The sequence below is a fragment of the Sapajus apella genome, unplaced genomic scaffold (assembly GCF_009761245.1).
Source record: "Sapajus apella isolate SASKATOON/1434 unplaced genomic scaffold, GSC_monkey_1.0 scaffold24, whole genome shotgun sequence".
NCBI classification, from domain to species: Eukaryota; Metazoa; Chordata; class Mammalia; order Primates; family Cebidae; genus Sapajus; species Sapajus apella.
Genome location: NW_022436964.1, coordinates 18,997,105 through 19,020,311, shown reverse-complemented (window position 1 = coordinate 19,020,311; position 23,207 = coordinate 18,997,105). Strand labels below are relative to the sequence as shown.

Below are 23,207 nucleotides of genomic sequence, written 5' to 3'. Positions count from 1 at the left end.
TGGAATTTTTTAAAGACAATTTTATATTTTCTTGTCTTTATAAGTTTGAAGCGTCATGAGAGAAAACAGATGTGAAGGATCTATTCATAATACACCTCTGTAATGTTGCCACCTTCCTTCAGTACTGGAGATTGTCCTTTTGAACAAACATGGTATCCTGCTCTGGGCATGGTATCCATCATATTTCCTTCCACACTATTCGTTATTTTTGTAGAACAATTCTGAAATTTGATTTACCTGATTGCAATGGCCAATCTCACTGAGTTTCACTTTATTGCATTAGCTCTCAGGATAGGATAGGCCAGTGCCAACTTAAAAGTTTAGTAACTCAAACTGTAAGAATAATAATATGAATTTTTCTTAAGGCTGAAACCACTATATTTTATAAGCCCTTTTCATCTCATGAAAATATTTTGCCAAATGTAAGTTTTATGAAAGCATCTTAGCATTTTCTTCAGCACTGCAACTTAAACAATGTCTAAACACCTTGCTAATATATAAAGTGTTGTTAAGAAAAAGCATTGTTAGGGAATGTCTTTCACTTGGCATTAGTGTGAATGATGGCATTGTCAACATGGGTGGTGTTATTTTAAACACAGAACATCCTGCACAGTTATTTTCATTGTAAAGTCTGTGAGGTCAAACTTCAGTAAGATTTCTTTCTGGGAATTGAACCTTCAAAATGTACACATGGCAAATGTTTTTTATTCAAACAGCCTTAAAGTCGAAACAAAAAAAAGCTCACATTTGGATTGTACACATCTGTTATCCCATCTGGTCCTCATAACAACTGTGTGAAGCAATTAAGTCAAATTTTATCATGCACTCATTGTACAGATGCAGAAATGGAGGAATGGAGATGGAAGATAACTTACCAGAATGTAATACGTAAGTGGCAAAACTAATATCAGAACTCAGATTTCTTTTTTTTTTTTTTTGAGACGGAGTTTCACTCATGTTACCCAGGCTGGAGTGCAATGGCGCGATCTCGGCTCACCGCAACCTCCACCTCCTGGGCTCAAGCAATTCTCCTGCCTCAGCCTCCTGAGTAGCTGGGATTACAGGCACGCGCCACCAGGCCCAGCTGATTTTTTGTATTTTTAGTAGAGACGGGGTTTCACCATGTTGACCAGGATAGTCTCGATCTCTTGACCTCGTGATCCACCCGGCTCGGCCTCCCAAAGTGCTGGGATTACAGGCTTGAGCCACCGCGCCCGGCCAGAACTCAGATTTCTTAACTCTGGCTCTCATGCTTCACCAGATGGCATACTGCCACCTGGAGTGACAATACAGAGATGGTGCTGACGTGATTCCTAGTTTGCAAAACTCAAAACATACACACTTGGTACATGCATAAGGCAAGTCGATACTACATTCCTGGAGTTGAATATTTTGACAATAAGTTTCCAAAGGTTACAATTCCATAAAGAAATGTCTGTGTTTTCTTTTAAATAAGATATTTTTTCCACTTGGAAATACACTGATTTGATGGTATCTCAGAGAACTTATGTGTGGAATTTTAGGGAAAAAAAAAGAGGCATAGAAAATGTGAATTTATTTAAATGTATATAAAACAGAGGTTTCTATCTTCTGATACAGACCTTTTTAGAATCCCCATATAGATGAACACTAGGAGATACAGGAATTCCTAAAATTAAATGTAAAATTTTATGAGTATAAATGTTTTCTGGGAGGATCTTTTGGTTTCATTGGACTTTTAAAGGGGGTTTTGTTGCTTGAGGAAGCATTACTTTAATAGACACAAAAAATAATTCCTCCTATCCCCCACCAAAGCAGCCCACAAAGATATCTCTACCTCCTGAGCTTTCAGAGAGCGTGGTGTCTGTCTGGCATGTTTATTTGGGACCCACTGAGCTTTGCTTTGTTATTTAACTATTAAACTTAAGAGAGACTTCTTCTCTATAATCTGTTTCAGAGTATGCAGAACACTTTTGTGCCTGTAGTAGGTGCTTAATAAATCTTAGATTTGTAAATGTTGGCTTTAAACTCTCCGATAAATAGGGTAAGAACCCATGAGGACTGTGGAATCAAGCAATTCTTGATTAATGCTTTATTTGCCAACTAAGTACCCCAAATGGTTAACATTTGGCTCCTTGTTACTTAGGCAAATTTCTGCAGCCAGCTTGAATTTCTCCTCAGAAAATGGAATTTTCTTTTCTATTGCATTGTCAGGCTGCAAATTTTTGGATCTTTTATGCTTTGTTTCCTCTTTATATCTGAATACCTTTAACAACAACCAAGTTACTTCTTGAATGCTTTGCTGATTAGAAATTTTTTCCATCAGATACTCTAAATCATCTCTCTCAAGCTTAAAGTTCCACAAATCTCTAGGGCAGGGGCAAAATGCCACCAGTCTCTTTGCTGAAATATAACAAGAGTCGCCTTTACTTCAGTTCCCAACAAGCTCTTCATCTGTATCTGAGACCACCTCAGGCTGAATTTCATTGTTCATATCACTATCAGCATTTTGGTCAAAGCCATTTAACAGTGTCTGGGAAGTTCCAAACTTTCCCACATTTTCCTGTCTTCTTCTGAGCCATATGAAGTCTTCTAAACTCTTGCCTGTTACCAAGTAATTTCCACATTTTTTGGTACTTTTTCAGCAGCACCCCACTCTACTGGTACCAATTTACTCTATTAGTCTGTTCTCGTGCTGCTGATAAAGGCATACTGGAGACTGGGAAGAAAAAGGGGTTTAATGGACTTAGAGTTCCACATGGCTGGGGAGACCTCACAATAATGGTGGAAGGCAAGGAGGAGCAAGTCACATCTTACATGGATGGTGGCAAGCAAAAAGACTGTGTACAGGGAAACTCCTATTTTTAAAACTATCAGATCTTATGAGACTTATTCACAGTCAAGAGAACAGCACAGGAAAGACCCCCTCCCCCCCCCATGATTCAATTGTTTCCCACCAGGTCCCTCCCACAACACGTGGGAATTATGGGAGCTACAAGATGAGATTTGGGTGGGGACACAGCCAAACCATATCAATGCTATTAGCTCTACGTACAGTCTGTAGGACTTTCTCATTAGGACAGCCATGGAGAGTCTCAAAAGGGCATTAACCAGCATGACAAATAACTATGTTTCCTGATGGAAACCTCAATGATTTTGCCTTTTCAAAATCTTAAGTGTACCTTCAAAGATGTAAGATTTTTTTTTTATAACAATATGTTTGCAAAAGTCAGCTTTGTACTCCCTGAATATAAATCCACTAAAGGACCTGTAACTTGTGTGTGGAGTAGGAAATCACTATGGTAGGCAAACAAGCTCTTACGAAAACTTCTTTCAAGAGACAGTGCTTACTTGGAGGCCTAAATACTGGTGTGCTTATTTACAAAATAATCTATGGTTTATATTCATGGGATCAATTTACACTCCAGTATTGGAGCACTTAACAAGCATCCAACTTTGTGCTACACACTGAGGGCACAAAGATTGCAAAGACAAAATTCTTATATAAAAGAAGCTTGTATTTCATCAGTCAAGAAGTTATGTACATATACATAATCTCAACATGATATACATGTCACTGTAGAATTATATGCTGAGTAGACAACAGACTCATGACCCGAACTGGGACAACCAGGAAAGCTTCCTGGAAGAAGAGACCTCTGAGCCCAGCCTTGGAAGAAGAATAAGAGCTAGGAAATTAAAGACCAGAAGGGCACTTCAAGCAGAGGGAAGGGCAGGAGCAAAGGCACAGCCTTGTACAGGAAGCAGCAGTAAAGGAGGAGGGGAAAGGGGTGGGGTTGCAGGGCATTACTGAGTTGGGCTGGGGAACTGCACGGCATAGCGGGGCTGAGCAGCAGGCTCCAGGGTCAGGTCATGGTGATAGTCCTCTTACATAGGAAGTAATATGGTCATATTTGTACTTTGGAAAGATGATTCCATAGTTCAAGATATTCCAAGATCCTACAAGCCATTTTTATACTTAGTTCTGTATCCTGACTAGCAAACTGCTGGGTGCATATTATTGAAAAGCCACCTGATCCCACCTAATACATTTAATAACTTGTGAAATCCTCTTGAGTCACTCTGCCCTTGAACCTCCAGATAATATGGGCTTGAACTTCCATTCCACAGTCTGCAGAAAGTCCATTGTCCCAGCCAGAATTCTAAGAGTCTCTGGGTTGCTTATATTCTCTGAGTCTAAGCTCTTCAATGACTTACTTTGTTCAGTTAATGAATTGTTCTGAAAGCTCCTTCTCTGTTCTGTTGCCACATCAACCCAGGTCCAAGACTAGGCTCCTAGCTATGAAGCCAGTCCCCCAAGGTGTGTGTTAGTGTGTGCCCCAGACATTGCTGGAGGATCAGAGAGGTGGTAGGGCTTACAGTGCCAAAAACGTAAGCAATCCGAAATTGCATATTGGATATTCTTGTGTGTCTCCTTGAGTCCCACACCTCCACGGCACACCATGTGCTTCGCCCCTTTTCCACCTTGCTGTTTCAGTTACTTCCTCATCCCTGACCTGACTTTTCTCTTCATAGAATACAGCGCAATGCAGCCATCTGTAAGCCTACTCCCCAAACTCGGCTCAGGAACTCCTTTGGCAGACGCAAAGATGTTCCTTCCCTTGTAGCAATATAGAAATCCTCCTTCCCAGGGGCATTCCCAGCCCTCCTACCAAGGCAAAAGAAGCTACATTTGGTTTTGGTTTTAGATAATCTTTTTCCACCCCAATGTCACTGGATTTCTGAGAGACTGGAAGTTGCATACAAAGCGGTGTGCCGCTTTTGGTGAACAGGTACCGTTAAGTAGGCCCATTGAAATATCATCTGTCTCATAATAGAGACAGTTCCCAGAGTAGTGGGAACACAGTGCCTGCTGCAGGGGAGGGAGAGGAGAGGGAGAAAGGCACGCAGTCTCTGTCCTCAGCATAGTCCTTCCTGGAGGTTAGCAGATCCTGACATGCAGGAGATTGGCTGCCTTTTCCAAATGGAAATAGGCACTGGGGCTAATGTCTGGGAAGGGGCTGCTTTCTGTTTCATAAGCTGTTTGTTACTATTTGGCTTTATTCTGTGACATGCATGGATGCATTTCAGAGACTCACCTTACTTCTTAACATAAAAGAATCCTTTCCTCAAATTTTTGACTGCAGGAACCTTCGTTTTTCCAAACAGCATCCATTTCTGTTTTTTTTTTTTTTTTTCTTTTTTTAATCTTAAAGAGTCACAAGCTACTGTTGAATTTGGAAGCTTAGTATGAGAGTCGTTGTTACTCTGTGGGTGACTTAAGACATTGCTGAATGAGGTCTCCCTCCTGGTAATGTTAGGCAGCCAGTTTCTGCATCTTCAATGGGCCTGTTGCCCCCTGTATCAGACAACTATCAGAAACTCAATGACCTTTGGGTCCCTTTTAACTCAGAAATACCAGGATTCTAAAATTTCTTAGGGAAAGTAGTTTTGATACTTCTCCAGTATTTTTAGAGACCAGACAGGTATCAGGGAAAATACAAAGCAGTTGGATAGACAGGATATGCTGGACCCTGTCTAAACCGTCATATTTTTAGAAAATGATGCCGTTCATACAAACATTCCTCCAGAGAACATTACTCAAGACCTAGTATGGAACTCCATATTAAACTGATGCTGCCAAAATATGTTCCTGGAAGGCCTTTATGTTGAAATCAGAGAATAACTTCCTTTGAATCGTTTGAAGACTTTGAACTTTTGCGGGGCTGGGATTCATGTTCTAGACTTTTCTTTTCTTCTAAATCCTGGCTGCTTTTGGTTAGGGAGGAGCATGGCTTTTCTCCCGCTTTCCATACAGGCTTGTGTTTTTCTAGCTGTGCTGGGGTTGTGCCTGTCATCCCTGCCCAATCACAAGGGCAGCCAAACAGATATCCCACAGGCAGAGGACACAGGGGACATAGGAACTGTTGAGATTCTTCTGGATTAAGGAACCATCTACAAGCTGAATTCCCCCCACTATGGGGAGACAGCCTGTAAACACACCCCCTGTGATGGACTGAATGTGGAATAGAGCTTGCTTTCAGCCCCACTGGCTTAGCTCACATCATGACCATGTACCAGGGCCACTACCAGAGTCTCCTAATTTATCTCCCCGTTTTCACCCTTGCCTCCCTGCCGTGCATTCTAAACAAAGCAGCCAGTGTGAGCCTTTGAAAATTGGATGGCACTCTATTGCCCCAAGCCCACTAAAATGGTCCTGTCACTTAAAAGAAAATTCTGAGTCCCAGCCACAGCTCTTGAAGTTGACATCACTTGGTCCTTCTTCCTTTCCCTCCTTGCATTCTGCCTCTGCCACCTCCAGCTATCAAGTCCACCTTGCTTTTTTCTTAGATGAATCAAGCATGCTCTTGCCTCGGGATTCATGTCTTTACTATGCCTCAGTGGGCTTATGCCACATTTCCTCCCGCTTCTCTGCTACGTCCTCCCTTTTGAGAGCTTCCTTGACCACTTTATCTAAAATAGCACATTCTGCCATTCTCTAGTCCCCTACTCTGTTTTGTGGATATTTATAGATTTTTATCACTGCCTGACATACAAATGTCTGTTTAGTGTCTGATTCCCAGCTAGAATGAGCACCATGAAGGATGGGGCTCTGATCTGTTATGTTCTCACTGGTTCCCCAGAACCTAGAACAGTACCTGGTATATAACAGGCACTAGACAAACAAATGAAGTAAAGACAGCACATGTAGGGGGTGTCTATGTGTGGCTATAAGGAGGGATACCTTCTGACAGGGCTGATCTATATGTCCTTCCTTGATTTTGTTAAAAGTTTAAGAAATATTTGCACTTCCCCATAACTGATGTTCCATCTAGGATGTGCCAATTATAAAACTGTTCTGGAACCTTTTATAAACTGTTACTTTAAGTCCCCTGAGGTCTGAGGAGGAATGCCAGTTGCTATCTAGTTATCTAAAATTATCCTCCAGCATTTAGAAGTCTGATTAGGAAACCACAGGGCTATTTGTCTGGGGTCAGGCCAAAAGGCAAATTTCCCTGCAGCTTTAAAGAGCTAATCCTCAGCAAATCTCACATGTAAGTGAGTAAATTTAAGAAAACATAAACAATGACTAAGGGTTTAAAATATACTCTTTGCCCTCAGTCAACCAGTAGGCAAGAGTAAATTTAAGAAAATTTAAATTTAAGAAAACAGAAACAATGACTAGGGGTTTAAAATATACTCTTTGCCCTCAGTCAACCAGTAGGCAAGAAATGCCTCTGAATCGAACATTATAGCATTAAATGTTCATACAAAATCTAGCATTCCACATTTACTAGATTGTGGGCCAGTCATATTTGCTGAGCTTGATAAATGCAAAGAGTGTGTTATACCTTCCAGAGTGGTATTAGGTATAGACTGTCTTCTTACCCCCGCTAATTAAAAGGACATTTCTGAATAATTAGTGAGCTTAAAACAATAACTGTGTTCTTTAATCAGCAGAGGGTCACACACGAGGTCTTCTGCAAAGTTAATCTGTGTAGGATGATTAATCATCCTGATTTTTTGGAGTGAAAAAAGATCACCAAATGCTAGCCTTTCAAGGGGAGATTTAGCAACGAACACTTGCAAATGGAATTTTAATACAAGAGTACAGATCAAAATCAGATCTCTGAATGGGCATAAGTATCTAACTTTACTTTTAAAAAGATGAATCATGATTTTTTTTTTTTTTTGTGCCATAGAGGGAAATAGCAGCTGTTGTTTGAATGAAGCACTTTATCCATGTTGCCTCTCTCTTTTATGAGATCTCTGTGAAAGTAGGTGTTGTGATTGTCAGAAGAGGACAAAAGCTTGGCTGGCAAGCAGCTTACTTGTAGCCACAGCTGATTGGTAGGAAAACAACCAAACTTATATCCATCTCACTGCAAAGCTGGTAAAATCAACATCTCAAACAAAATACAGCATCTCACTTATTAAGGACTCACTGTTGAGCTTTATTTTATTTTTTTTGACAGTTTCTCTTTCTTTTGATTTACTTATTTTCCTCCTTCTATTCTTTTGGATCCTCCGAGTCATTTTCAAGGTTTAGTGGCCAATCAAATTCAAACAGTTAGGGCCATTGCTTAGGAAAGTTTTAGGTAGACTGTATCTACAGCTTACAAAAGTTTTAGCCTTATTAATGAATGTCAACACAGACCATTTAAGAGCTGACGAGGGACAGCATCAAAATGATTTTACTTCTTTGTCATGGCCTTTCCTGTCCTGCTGTCCTGGGGTATTCCCCTCCTTTAGCCAGGTATCGCCTATTTTCAGTCACCTATGAGAAGGAAGTTCTAGGCTAACATTCCTAACTAAGTAACAGTAGCTTTGACTTCTGTCTCTTTCATGGAAGGGGTAGAGAGGGAAAATTGAGAGGACGATATACTGGCTGCTGATGGTGAGGCACTAGGAAAAATCTCTCAGTTTTTTAGCCTGAAGAGTCCAGACCGGGGTGGCCTTACTTGTTTCCTAGAAAGGGATCATCTTCCGTGATTCAGTTGAGGAAAAAAAGACTTGAGTAAAAGCTTTTATAAAAGGTCTCTAGAAAAAGGAAAGGCTCACAACAATTATCTCAAAAATAAACTTTTATTTAAATGTACAGTTCATTAATATAAAATGTTTATTGACAGGTCATCAGGACTCTGTGCATTCTTACATGTGCCTTTAGAATTCTGAAGATCCTGAGCATGATAATTTGGTTGTATGTGCCAGACTCCTGAGGCATTACATGCTTTTAAATCACATTGTAGTATCAAGTGACATTTAAAAAGAGCAAGATAGTTTTGTCAAAGCCAGTCATTTTGTTCAAAAAATTATTTTCCTCCTTGCATGTGTGTACACTGATAAATACCCAAGTCTCAGGGGTAGATTCCAGAACATCTAAGATCCAATCCTGGAGTTACAGCATCATTCAGTTACAAGCCACAGTTCTTCCTGTCTTTTTGGCCGTGTTTCTCCTTACATGAAAGCCTTGAAACTTAAGATTAGCTGTGTTATAGCTTTTCTCCCAATATCTTACACATAAGAATGAAGTTGCATGCCATAAATTCTTTTAGGGAATCTTTATCTTTTTCTTTGCAGTCCAATAATTTACTTCTACTTCACTTGGATGGCCAAAGAAAATAATTCTGGAATGTTGAGCATCTTGAAGGCATAACACATAACTGAGTTGATCGTGCTGACCTGATATATAAGTGCTAGTGATAGACTTCCACTGCGCCACCATATTGGATGCCAGCCATCACTGGCATCTGAGAAACTGCTGAAGGATCCTAACATCCGCAGCAAAGGGGACTCAGCAAACATGCAATGCAACATCCAACTCAATCTTTGTATCGTACTGCATCCCCTTCTAAGAGGAGATGGCAGTAAGCATGCAGAATTTGGAATCACGTATTATTTATAGCCTCAGGTTTTACATATGTAAAATGGAGATATCTATTAGGGTTGCTGTGAAGAGCAAATAAGACTTGGGAGCGCTTACTTAGCACAAATGTAAGCATGTGGTAAGAATTTAAAGGAGATTTTACGTGCTTTGGCAGGCATCTGAAGACTATGCAGGCTCCCAAATATTTGATTCCACGTCCTAGGAGGTAGTTAAAAGAATAGAGGTGGAAATATCCCAGCTATGTTTCTAGGGTTTAAAACCATGCCATCTTTTAAGCTTTCTTAACTATGCAAGGTGCTATTGCTCCCTAAATTTCAGACTTAGATCTCTTTAGACAGGAGTAGTGGAGAACACCAGGGTCAGTAGCTAATGCATGTTACATTGTAAGTAAAGGTACCTGTGACTTTCATTGGTAAAGTCACTTACCAGTTCCTGTGTGTGACAGTAAGTGGAGACCTAGCATTGATGTGATATTCAGTAGTGACATCTGCCCTGAACATATTAGATGCCAGACAGTGTTCTGAGCTTTTTGTGTGCATCTCACTTAACTCTTACCGTGTCACAGTGAGACAGTCCCCATCATCTCTACTTTACACAGGGAATTAGTAACTTCCCAAGGTTCCACACATAAGGCTGACACAGAAGTCTGTGCTGTTAACTACATTGCCTGCTGCTTCTAAACAGAACTACCTTGCCACCGATCTGACTTTTTCCTTAAGCACAGTGAAGAAAAAAGCCATTTTTGATATGCTATGCGGTAACCTGCAGAGCACAAATTCCCCACCCACAGCTGGTCTTACTCCTGCCTCAGTGTTCATGGATGGAAGGAGATTTACAGGAGAATACTGGGTCATTCACGGTCCTACTTTGTTCCTGTTTCTCAGACGAGCCAGGCTCAAAAATGTGTAAGAGACTCAGGAGACATGATAGAGAGACGGAACACCATTGTTACTGTTTGTTAGTAGCTTATTTATCTCTGGACCCCAAAGTTTCATATCTAGAGCTTCACTGGTAAAATGCATTCAGCTTTTCGTGTGTGAAGGGAGATATGAATGGGATATGCAAAGATGGCTCATATCCTTCACATGCAACTGTTTTGAGCTGCAAATCTTCCAGGCTGGATTTGAGAGACATAAGTTTGAAAAACGCCAGTGTTCCATTTTCAGATTTATTCCCTCCATGTTTGGAAATAAGTACCTTTGAAGAGTTTTCTACTTATATGTATTCCTGAACTCTCATACTTTAGGTCCATGATATGGCTGAAGCATGGATGTGCAATTTTTAGTTTACCCCTCCAAAAATCATACTTGTCAGGATATTTACATGTAGTTTTTAAATAGTACAATTCTGGAAGAGAAGTCATTACAAGCCCCTTCTGGCGTTAAAGAATGTATAATATCAAAAATACCTAAAAATCTTTTATTTAAGAAAGTGGAATCGCTCGATGTGCCCTCCCCCTCTGGTGAGATGCTTAACAGACCGCAGCAGGCAGTGCACCTCGGCCGGGGCTCAGTGTGCACACTCGGCCGGCAGCCACCAACAGAACATGCAGCAGCAGCAGTTAGTGCTGATGCAACTATTGCCACCGCCTCCCCACCTACGGGGCTTGCAGAATATATAATACCACAGGGGATTATATATATGTGGTTTTTAGGTACTTCCTCATTACCCACAATGAGGGAAGCTTCTTTCTACTTTTTGCTAGTTGCTACTCCTACTTGTTAAGAGTTGGATGTATCAGACCCTTTTGAGAAATGTCTATGTCACAAGTACATTCAGGATAAAACAATTATGAAATGGAAAGGCTCAGATTTGGGGATCAAGATTAGCAGGCTGTAGTCATTGTACTTGAACTTAAATCAGCAAAAGTATATCTGTTTTTTGCAAGTTTTTGCCACCATCGAAAGCCAAAACTATAGTTTTCATTTGGATTTATAATAACTGTTTTACTAGGGTAAGATTTCACTAGTAAGAATTGTAGGAAGTTATTCGAATTAGGTTACATAATATGAGAGTTAAGTGACCCCTAGAATCTTTAGGTTTGCGCTGAAGATTGTTAAAAGGTAGACTTGAAGTAGGTCTCCCATTTCTACAGCATTCTGAAGAGTTAGTCTTTTAATACCATATAGTTTGTTATTTAAAGGTTGGCTTCTCATTTTTGAAAAGAGCTATTTGACTTCCACAGATAGAAGGAACAGAAGCAAATGCCAAAGTTGAAGCCTCAGTTATTATTTTTGGGCTTGTATTTATCAAGAACTAAAGAGGAAGAGATACCAAGGCTTCAAAACACCTATTAGAATGTTTTAAGGGAGCCGGCTGAACAACTAGGACTATTTTTGCCAAATACGTAGCTTGCAAAGGGCATTTAAAAATCTGGACAGTGGAACTTGGTTGGATTTCTTTACTGGAGGCCACAAATCTGTTTATTCATCATCTATCAATCCTTGTGGCAATTCCTAAAATTTCTGGAGGGTCAACTTTCAGTCACTTTGTATGATAGGCTCATCCAACTCCAAATATTCTCCTTTTACTGTGTGCAAACCTTCATGTTTTACCTCTTAATTATCTTCTACAGTAAACTCTCGAGACACAGCAAACTTAGCCCAACACATTTCACATAGAATTAAAGTTCTTGTTTGGGTGATAAAGTCTAGGGCTCTTGTCATTCATGCACTATTGTTACAAGCCGTATTGACTAGCAGTTTAGTCATATAACTATATTAATTTTTTACTTTTTAAATTTTTTTTAGGGTCTCACCATGTTTCCCAGACTGGTCTCAAACTCCTGCCTTGGCCTCTGAAAGTGCTGAGATTATAGGTGTGAGCCACTGTGCTAGGCCTTGCAATATAACTATTCTTATCTCAATAGAAATACCGAGTTACTTTGTTTCTTTAAATGAGTTTATACCTCTTCAGTTAGGTACAATGAGTTGTACCTTGGCTTCTTACTGGGGAGGACCAGGTAAAAAAATGAGATGTTTTAGACTCTTTGAGGGTTGGAAATTTGTACCCAGAACCTGAAAGATCATACCAGGGACAGGAATTCAAAAGATGATGGTGATAATGAAGAAGAATAATGCTTTATTTGCCAAAACAAACTTTGGGCCTTATGATTAATTAATACCGTATAATCCTTATAATGGGGAAAGCACTAGTATCAAACTTTAAGCTTCTAAAAGGGAATTTGGTATTACTCCAGTTAAAAAAAAAAATCTGTGTTTTTTTGTGCCATAGCAGGGTCGGAGCAGCAGCCAGACTCTGGAATGGCTTTCAGGGTTCATGATGAATACTAACCTACTTACCAAATAGGCACTTGAGCTACTCCCTGTCAGCAGGCCACATGCTGTTCCGTGTGATGACTAAATGTAAGAACAAGGTGGAGGGCAGACAGCTCTATATTCACGACTGCGTGCTTCTCCTTCTACATGCTTGACCTCCATACCTCCCATGAAAAAAAGGTCCAAGGCTATCTCTACTTTTTCGTTCAATGGACCAAAATCACAAGGGGGCATGCCTTAAGGCGACAGCATCAACTTCCCCCATCTAGTAATATTGATTTCCTTGCTTAAGCCACAAGCAAGATGTTAACTGCCTTATATTACATAAGCAGATGAAATATGAGTCATCCACTGATGCATCTTCTCTTCATCCTGTTGCTACTGTGTGGGTCAGTCACGTGATCCAGAGGAACTGCTGTACCTTCCACAGTCTACTCCACACCGCGCTCGGGACGCACAGCATCCATCCGGTGCTTCAAGTCTTGTGTCTTCCCTCGCTTCCAGCCTTCATGAGACTTCAGAGAAAGTCATGGCCAACCTAAAGGAAAATTCAAACTCCTCATCTGCTCTTCATACTGTAAGTTCCAGAAATTGTCCATAGTAAGAATCTGCCCTATGCCAGCCAGGATAATAATTTAAGTGATATTACAAGTATAGTCTTCATGAAGTCACATTAAAACAGAAATTTTAAGCTTTAGTTTACATCAGTATCGCCTGAAGGGCTTATGAAAGCAGGTTTCAGCCCTACCCCCAGAGTTTCTGATTCAGTAGATCTGGGATGGGGCAGAGAACTTGCATTTCTAACACATTCTCAGGTGATGTAGATGCTTCTGTTCCCACTACCACACTGAGAACCCTGCCTTAGATTGTTCAAGAATGGCATTGCTTGCTATCCTCCTTGGCCATCTTCACAGTAAGATAGTCTAGACTTTTATAAGAAGAAAGCCCTTATCCATGCCTTAGAAGGCACTTGTCCTTGATCTATATAAATGACAGAACATGGAAAACAGAGACTTAACTATAAGAAGCAGAATTCATAGAAATCTTGGTACACGTTTTTTGATTAGGAAACAAGCTAATGAGAAAAGAAACTCCTCTAAGCAAGAGAATTCTAGGTACAGACTAAGCCAGCTTCTTTTACACAGTAAGAAATATTTCTGGAGCAAATGTTAAATAGCACTTCATTTTTCAGCTAGTACTTCGGTGTAAGAGAAACTAGCCCAGTTACAGGCTTAGTTATACAACATCAAGAACTATACCTCACATATTTAGTTAGAACACTTGATACTACTCAGGCTAGGAGTTTATCCTAGAGGAACAGGCACAAACCATGGTTAAGCTGCTTGGTTTAATTTTTGAGTACTTGAAAAAAAATGTACAGTAGTTTGAACACTCAGTCTTTGCAAACCTCCACTGAGGTCAAAGATTTCATTCATACGTACAAAATTAGTTTACAAATTTTTTTTGGCAATTTCATCTTAGTAACCCGTTTTGTCCTATTGCCATTGTCCCAACCATTGAAAAAGTTTACAATAATTTACATAGAAATATTTTCAAAGTGCTTAAGAATAGTGATTGTTCTCTTGGATATTTACAGAGGGCCTATACAATGTATGTACAGGTGGTATACACTACAGCACAAGTTTCATTGCTGGAATATGGCTTTCTAGGGAAAGTGCATATTTGGCCAGAGGTGGCAATACTGTCTAGAAATTCAAGGGTTACGGATACTTGGTAACCACATCCAAAGCTGAAGTAGAATGTGGACAATATTTACAAAAGTAATGTAAAAATGGTCAAGTACACAAGCTTGATCCACGCAAAGGTATCTTGATGTTCTTCCAGACGAGGGGAAGAAAGAGACTTCAGCTGCTGACTCTGTTACCATTCCGACGGGGTTATTACAGGTTTAGACCTCAAAGGTCAAGACTTGTCTCAGAAGTCAAGCTAGATCATCATCTGTGCTTACAACTGATATCTGCGGAAAAGAAGAGGTATGGAATAAGCTTGGTGATTGCTCACGCATGGCAACTCTAGTCTTTAAAATGGACCTTGCTTTTGAGTCGGTCATTCAGACACAGAGTGCTCAGAAGAAAAGTCAGATACAAAAGATTAACAAGTTGTATCACTCATGCATTTAACCTGAATTCAACTGTACCTGCTTGGCAGTGAGTTCGGACAGTGTGACTGATTTCTGCCTGTAAGTGTTGGAGAAAAATGTGAAACGCTATATGTCAATAACTGACCACTGTTCCGTGTTTCACCAGAGCTTGAGAGGGGAGTTGTGAATACTTGTTTTCTTCAGCCTGTTCCCTACGTGAAGGCCAAATACTACACTTGGGTTTCATCTGAAGAACAAGTGATGACTACCGCTGGAAGAAAAGCTAGCTATGGTAAGTGTGATGGGATACTATTTAAAGCACAGCATATAGTAATTTTGGCTATGTGACTCTTACTCAATACACCATCGACTTTAAGCCAACTTCCCTATATATGATATGCTAATTTACTTTCAGATATCCAGTAGGCAATGGATTTAATAAAGAGCTATTTGGTTCATGCTAATATTTACATGTTATTTCAATAAGCAAAAATATCTTAATATAGTGGTGACCTTAAGTCGTCCCACTTGCTATTGGATGACGGTTAGATGCTGATCAACTGACTGACTTATGTTCTAACAGGCTACACTGCCTAATATCCAGGTAGCAGATGAGGCGTTTGGTGACTCCATCATCCTAATGGCTCTCTCTAGCCCAGGTCTCCTTTCTGAAACGTCTGACTTCAAGCCATGGTGTATAAAGACCCAAAGCTGACTTACTGCTGGGTACGTGTGTCCAACAGAAGCACTGTGTCTACCAATGTCTATGGAGAGGTCCTCTTCAGTGGTTTTCAAGTATACAGGATTGTCAAAGTTCATGCTTTTCATATTCTTGTGTTGCCAATTCCGCCACATCAAGTAGCCACCTACTGCTGCCATCACTAAGAGCACTGGAAAAAAAATCAGACAGTAGGTAAGTGAGCTAAGTCTGGTATTGGAACATACAAGAAAGGTAATAATGTTCAGGAATCCATAATAATTGACATTAGTAAAAATGTCATGTTTTATTGAGCTAGGTTAATCAGAAGTTGGAATTAACATGGGCCAGCAGCTTGAAACAAGTTCAGCCCAGAGGTAGTTCTATGCTCTGCAGCTGGGATAGCCACAACCATTCAGGCAATGCAGAGTCCTGGGTCCCACCTTAGGCAGACCAAATTAAAGTTGCAGAATATTCTGGAGAGCTATTCAGGTGGTCCCGCTGTGTTAGCTAAGCTTAGAATCTAGTAATTTGGACAAAGCGGCTATTATAGCAAAGTCCTTAGTTTTAGAGGCCCTTTTCCCTAGGTTTGAAAATTCTTAACTGCTTTTAATTTACCCTCAACAAGTCCTATAACTCTTTAAGAAAGCATTTAAGCATTTGTTCATCTCCTCTGTATGAAGTATTACACGCATTTCAAAGGGGAACAGAACCGTACACTAGTTAAAGGGACTTATTATAAAAGGGGATAAGCCAGGCTAACAGTGCTGAAGTAGAAAGCAGTAAGTACCTTTCATTGACTGTTGAACATTTATCATGCCAATAACTGTGTCAAGGGCACAACTGAAGAGGAAGATAGGAGCCTTAACTTAGTGTACCATGTTGGGGAGAAAGTGGATGAAATTCAGTGTCATAGTGCTATTACAGCATAAAGGGCCAGGAAAGGGGTAGCTGCAGATGAACAAAAAATGTTCATCTGTTTCTAAGAAGTTCTTGAATCCATATGTATAGGAAATCTACTTACAGAGAGGAAGAATGGCCCATGCAGCGGAAGTCCCTTTTGGGGGAACACTGACTTCTGAGACTGCTGTGGTCACATTGATCCCTACAGAGGAATAAAAGGAATCAGTTTGGAAGGGGCTGTATTCAGACTTAGAAATTAACCCATCAGGTAAGGACCCAAAACCTATGCATCCAATATTGTTGTTTAGTATCTACTACAAGTGAATACCAGGAACAACTCTGGCCTAGAAGTATTTGAGTCACATGCTGTAATGGCCCCTTCCCTGACAGCTCTCTATTAGAAACCTTAATGGTCAGTCAGGATAAGATATGCAAGTTTTAAGTCTTTGGAGTTTAAATATAGGTTACCAATTGGGGCAGAACTAGTAGTTAAAGGCTGCATTAATTATTTAAGTCATAGATACAAAGAGTGTAGCCGTTAGTTGAGATTAATAGTTCGCAGTACTGAACTCAATACCTCCAGGAACTAGTCCACTAGTTGGCGAAATTTCTGTTGTGTTTGTATCTTTTGTCTCACTGTAAGTCACAGTAGTTGCAGTACCTGAGTTATAAAAACCAAGAACCTGGTTAATGCCAAGGTTCCAGAATGGCTGGCTGTTTTGTCCAGACAAGCCATACAATAGGTTATTTTAAAACCAGGTAAAAGATTACTGGCAAGATGGCCAAATAGGAAGAGCTCCTGTGCACAGCTCCCAGTGAGAGCGAAGAGGAAGGTGGGTGATCTCCGCATTTCCAACTGAGGTATGTGGCTCATCTCACTGGGACTGGTTAGACAGTGGGTGCAGCCCAAGGAGGGTGAGCCAAAGCAGGGTAGGGCACTGCCTAACCCGGGAAGTGCAAGGGGCTGAGGATCTCCTGTTCCTTGTGAAGGTAAGCCATTAGGAACTTTTCCCATGGTCTTCACAACCTGCACACCAGGAGATTCCCTCTGGTGCCTACAACACCAGTGCCCTGGGTTTCCAGCACAAAACTGGGCAGCCGTTTGGTGTTTTCCCAAACTAGCTGCATTTTTTTTTTTAACCTCCAATGGTACCGGGAATGCCAGAGAGACAGAACTATTAACTTTCCTGAAAAAGGGGGACTGAAACCAGGGAGCCAAGTGATCTGGCTCAGCAGGTCCCACCCCCATGAAGACCAGCAAGCTAAGATCCACTGGCTCGAAATTCTGGCAGCCAGCACAGCAGTCGGCTTGACCTGGGTTGTTTTGGCTCAGTGAAGGGGAGGGGCGTCTGCCATTGCTGAAGCTCAGGTAGGCAGTTTTAACCTCGCCTGTGTAAACAAACTCACGGGGAAGTTTTCACAGTGACTGGGCAGAGCCCATAACAACAAGGCCTCTGCAGGCAGACTATGTCACCAGACTCCCTCCTTGCTGGGCAGGGCATCTCTGAAAAAAGGCAGCAGCCCATCAAGGACTTCTAAAGGCCCCACCTTCCTGACAAAAGGCACCTGGGAAAAGGGGCAGTTGTAGGTATAGCTTCAGCAGACTTAAACGTCCCTGCCTGGCTGTTCTGAAGGGAACAGTGGATCTCCCAGCACAGCATTCGAGCTCTGATAAGGGACAGAATGCCTCCTCAAGGAGCTCCTTGACCCCAGTGGATCCCGACTGGGAGACATCTCCCAGCAGAGGCTAACAGACACCTCATACAGGAGACCTCTGGCTGGCATCTGCTGGAACTCAGCTACAGGCAGCAGTCTTTGCTGTTCTGCAGCCCTCGCTGGTGATTCTCAGGCAAACAGGGTCTGGAGTGAACCACCAGCAGACCTGCAGCAGAGGGGCTTGACTGTTAGAAGGAAAACTAACAAAGAGAAAGCTAACAAAGAAATAGTTTCAACATCAACCGAAAGGATGTCCACTCAGAGACCCCATCCAAAGGTCACCAACGTCAAAGACCAAAGGTAGATCAACCCCTGCAAAAAGGCTGAAAACTACAAAAACCAGAATGACTCTCTCCTCCAATGGATCACAAGCAAGGGAACAAAACTGGACGAAAAATGAGTATGACAAATTAACCAGAGCAGGCTTCAGGAGGTGGGTAATAACAAACTTCTCCAAGCTAAAGGAGCATGTACTAACCCAATGCAAGGAAACTAAGACCCTTCAAAAAAAGGTGAGACGAAATGCTAACTAGAATAACCAGCATAGAGAACAACAGAGAGGACCTCATGGAGCTGAAAACCACAGTATGAGAACTTTGTAAAGCATACACAAGTTTCAATAGCCAAATCTATCAAGAAGAAGAAAGGATATCAGAGATTGAAGATCAACTCAATAAAATAAAGTCTCCAAGAAATGTGGGATTATGTGAAAACAGCAAATCTACATTTCATCAGTGTACCTGAAAGTGACGGGGACAATGAAACCAAGCTGGAAAATACTCTTCAGGATATTAACCAGGAGAACTCCCCCAGCCCAGCAAAGCAGGCCAACACTCACATTCAGGAAATACAGAGAACACCGCAAAGATACTCCTTGAGAAGAACAACCCTAAGACACAATCATCACATTCACCAGGGTTGAAATGAAGGAAAAATGTTAAAGGCAGCCAGAGAGAAAGGTCAGGTTACCTACAAAGGGAAGCCTATCATAGCAGATCTCTTGGCAGAAACTCTACAAGCAAGAAGAGAGTGGGGGCCCATATTCAAAATCCTTAAAAGAATTTTCAACTTAGAATTTCATATCCAGTGAAACTAAGCTTCATAAACCAAGGAGAAATAAAATCCTTTATGGACAAGCAACTGCTGATAGATTTTGTCATCATCAGGCCTGGTTTACAAGAAGTCCTGAAGGAAGCACTAAACATGGAAAGGAACAACCAGAACCAGCCACTGCAAAAACATACCAAATTGTAAAGACCATCAACACTACGAAGAAACTGCATCAATGAACAAGCAAAACAGTAGGCTAGCATCAAAATGGGAGGATCAAATTCACACATAAAAACATTAACCTTAAATGTTAATATTGTTATGTGTGAATTAAATGTAAATGGGCTAAATGCCCCAATTAAAAGACACAAACTGGCAAATTAGATAGTGAAGATCCATTGGTGTGCTGTATTCCGGAGATCCATCTCACGTGTAAAGGCACACATAGGCTCAAAATTAAAGGGATGGAGGAAGATTTACCAAGCAAATGGAGAGCAAAAAAAAGCAGAGGTCATGATCCTAGTCTCTGCTAAAACAGACTTTAAAGCAACAACAATCAAAAGAGACAAAGAAGGGCATGACATAATAGTAAAAGGATGAATGCATCAAGAAGAGCTAAGTATCCTAAACATATACACTCCCAATACAGGAAGACTCAGATAAATAAAGCAAGTTCTTAAAGACCTAAAAAGAGACTTAGATTCCCACATAGTATTAATGGGAGACTTTAACTCCCCATTCCAGTATTAGACCGCGACAGAAAATTAACAAGAATGTACAGAACTGAACTGAGCTCTGGACTAAGCAGACCTAATAGAAATCACCTCAAATCCACAGAATATACATTCTTCTCAGCACCACATCACACTTATTCTAAAATTGACCACATAATTGGAAGTAAAACACTCCTCAGCCAGTACAAAAGAACAGAAATCATAACAGTCTCTCAGACCACAGTTCAGTCAAATTAGAAAACTGCACAAAAACATGGAAACTAAACAACCTGCTCCTGAATGACTACTGTACTAATAACGAAATGAAGGCAGAAATAAAGATGTTCTATGAAACCAGTGAAAATGAAGACACAATGTACCAGAATCTCTGGGACAATTTAAAGCAGTGTGAAGAGGGAAATTTATAGCACCAAATGCCCACAAGAGAAACCAAGAAAGATCTAAAATCGACACACTAACATCACAATTAAAAAACCGGAGGAGCAAGAGCAAACAAATTCAAAGGCTAGCAGAAGACATTAAGTAACTAAGATCAGAGCAGAGCTGAAGGAGGGACACCAAAAACCCTTCAAAAAAATCAATAAATCCAGGAGCTGGTTTTTTGAAAAGATCAACAAAATAGATACACTGCTAGGCAGACTAATAAAGAAAAGAGAGAAAAATCAAACAGATGCAATAAAAAATGATAAAGGGGATATCACCACTGATCCCACAGAAGTATAAACTACTATCAGAGAATACTATAAATACTCTATGCAAATAAACCAGAAAATCTAGAAGAAATGGATAAATTCTTGGACACTTACACCCTTCCCAAGACTACACCAGGAAGAAGTCATTAGACCGCTAACAAGGTCTGAAGTTGAGGGAGCAATTAATAGCCTACCAATCAAAAAAGTCCAGGACCAGATGGGTTCACAGCCGAATTCTACCAGAGGTACAAAGAGGGGCTGGGTACCATTTCTTCTGAAACTATTCCAAACAATAGTAAAAGAAGGAATCTTCCCTAACTTGTTTTATAAGATCAGCATCATCCTGATACCAAACCCTGGTAGAGACACAACCACCAAAGAAAATTTCAGGCCAATATCCATGAAGAACATTGATGCGAAAATCCCCAATAAAATCCTGGCAAATCAAATCCAACAGCACATCAAAAAGCTTATCCATCACAATCTAATCAGCTTCATCCCTGTGATGTAAGGCTGCTTCAACATATGCAAATAAACACAATCCATCGCATAAACAGAGCCAAAGACAAAAACCACGATTTTCTCAATAGATGCAGGGAAGGCCTTTGACAAAATTCAACAGCCCTTCATGCTAAAAACTCTCAATAAACTAGGTATCAATGGAACATATCTCAAAATAATAAGAGCTAGTTATGTCAAACCCATAGCCAATATCATACTGAGTAGGCAAAAACTGGAAGCATTCCCTTTGAAAACTGGCCAAGACAAGGGTGTCTTCTCTCACCACTCCTATTCAAAATAATATTGGAAGTTCTGGCCAGGGCACTCAGGCAAGAAAAGGAAAGGATATTCAATTAGGAAAAGAGGAAGTCAAATCGTCTCTATTTGCAGATGACATGATTGTATATTTAGAAGACCCCATCATGTCAGCCCCCATCTCCTTAAGCTGATAACCAACTTCAGCAAAGTCTCAGGATACAAAATCAATGTGCAGAAATCACAAGCATTCCTATAAACCAATAACAGATAAACAGAGAGCCAAATCAATAAAATACCTAGGAACACAGTTGTTTTCACAACTGTAGTCACATCCTTATTCACAACAAGGACTTCTTTAAGGAGAACTACAAACCACTGCTCAAGGAAATGAGACAGGACACAAACAGATGAAAAAATATTCCATGCTCATGATTAGGAAGAATCAATATTGTGAAAATGGCCATACTGACCAAAGTAGTTTATACATTCAATGCTATCCCCATCAAGCTACCACTGACTTTCTTCACAGAATTGGAAAAAAACACCTTAAACTTCATATGGAACCAAAGAAGAGTCTGCATAGCCAAGACAATCTTAAGCAAAAACAACAGAGCTACAGGCATCACCTACCTGATTTCAAACTATACTACAAGTCTACAGTAATCAAAATAGCATGGCACTGGTACCAAAACAGAGATATAGACCACTGGAACAGAACAGAGGCCTCACATCTACAACCATCTGATCTTTGACAAACCTGATAAAAACAAGCAATGGGGAAAAGATACCCTATTTAATAAATGGTGTTGGGAAAACTGGCTAGCCATATGCAGAAAGCTAAAACTGGATCCCTTCCTTACACCTTAAACTAAATTTAACTTCAGATGGATTAAAGATCTAAACATAAGACCTTACACCATAAAAACCCTGGAAGAAACCCTAGGCAATACCACTAGGGACACAGTCATGGGCAAAGACCTCATGACTAAAACACCAAAGCAATGGCAACAATCCAAGAGACAAATGGGATCTAATTAAACTAAAGAGCTTATACACAGCAAAAGAAACTATCATTAGAGTGAACCGACAACCAACAGAATGGGAAAATATTTTTGAATCTACCCATCTGACAAAGGGCTAATTATTCACAATCTACAAAGAACTTAAATTTACAAGAAAAAAACAACCCCATCAAAAAGTGGCAAAGGATATGAACAGACATTTCTGAAAAGAAGACATTATGCAGCAACAAACATGGAAAAATGCCCATCTTCACTGGTTATTAGGAAAATGCAAATCAAAACAACATTGACATATCATCTCATGCCAGTTAGAATGGCAATCATTAAAAAATCAGGAGACAACAGCTGCTAGAGAGGATGTGGAGAAATAGGAACACTTTTACACTATTGGTGGGAGTGTAAATTAGTTCAACCACTATGTAAGACAGTGTGACCATTCCTCAAGGATCTAGATCTATAAATGCCATTTGACCCAGCAATTCCATGACTGGGTATATACCCAAATGATTATAAATCATTCTATTATAAAGACACATGCACACCTATGTTTATCATGGCACTCTTCACAATAGCAAAGACTCAGAACCAACCCTAACGCCCATCAATGATAGACTGGGTAAAGAAACCATGGCACTTATATGTCGTGGAATACTATGCAGCCATTAAAAAGATGAGTTCATGCCGGGCGCGGTGGCTCACGCCTGTAATCCCAGCACTTTGGGAGGCCAAGGCAGGTGGATCACGAGGTCAAGAGATCGAGACCATCCTGGTCAACATGGTGAAACCCCGTCTCTACTAAAAATACAAAAAATCAGCTGGGCGTGGTGGCGCATGCCTGTAATCCCAGCTACTCAGGAGGCTGAGGCAGGAGAATTGCTTGAACCCAGG

At 40.5% G+C, this 23,207-nt stretch overlaps 1 protein-coding gene across 4 annotated transcripts in view; it reads right to left on the bottom strand.

The window, feature by feature from the left end:
• Nucleotides 1-8,546: 8,546 nt before the first annotated feature.
• Nucleotides 8,547-23,207, bottom strand: part of VLDLR (very low density lipoprotein receptor) — a 43,614-nt gene continuing 28,953 nt past the window's right edge. For 2 of the 4 annotated variants that reach the window (XM_032291017.1, XM_032291019.1), the window contains 4 exons: nucleotides 16,924-17,007; nucleotides 16,468-16,548; nucleotides 15,467-15,636; nucleotides 8,547-14,623 (listed from right to left, as the gene is read on the bottom strand). In XM_032291017.1, the coding sequence (XP_032146908.1) occupies nucleotides 14,588-14,623; nucleotides 15,467-15,636; nucleotides 16,468-16,548; nucleotides 16,924-17,007 (371 nt within the window). In that variant the 3' untranslated portion in view covers nucleotides 8,547-14,587. The remainder of the gene's footprint in view (nucleotides 14,624-15,466; nucleotides 15,637-16,467; nucleotides 16,549-16,923; nucleotides 17,008-23,207) is intronic. The other 2 variants (XM_032291018.1, XM_032291020.1) reach the window with 1 other exon arrangement.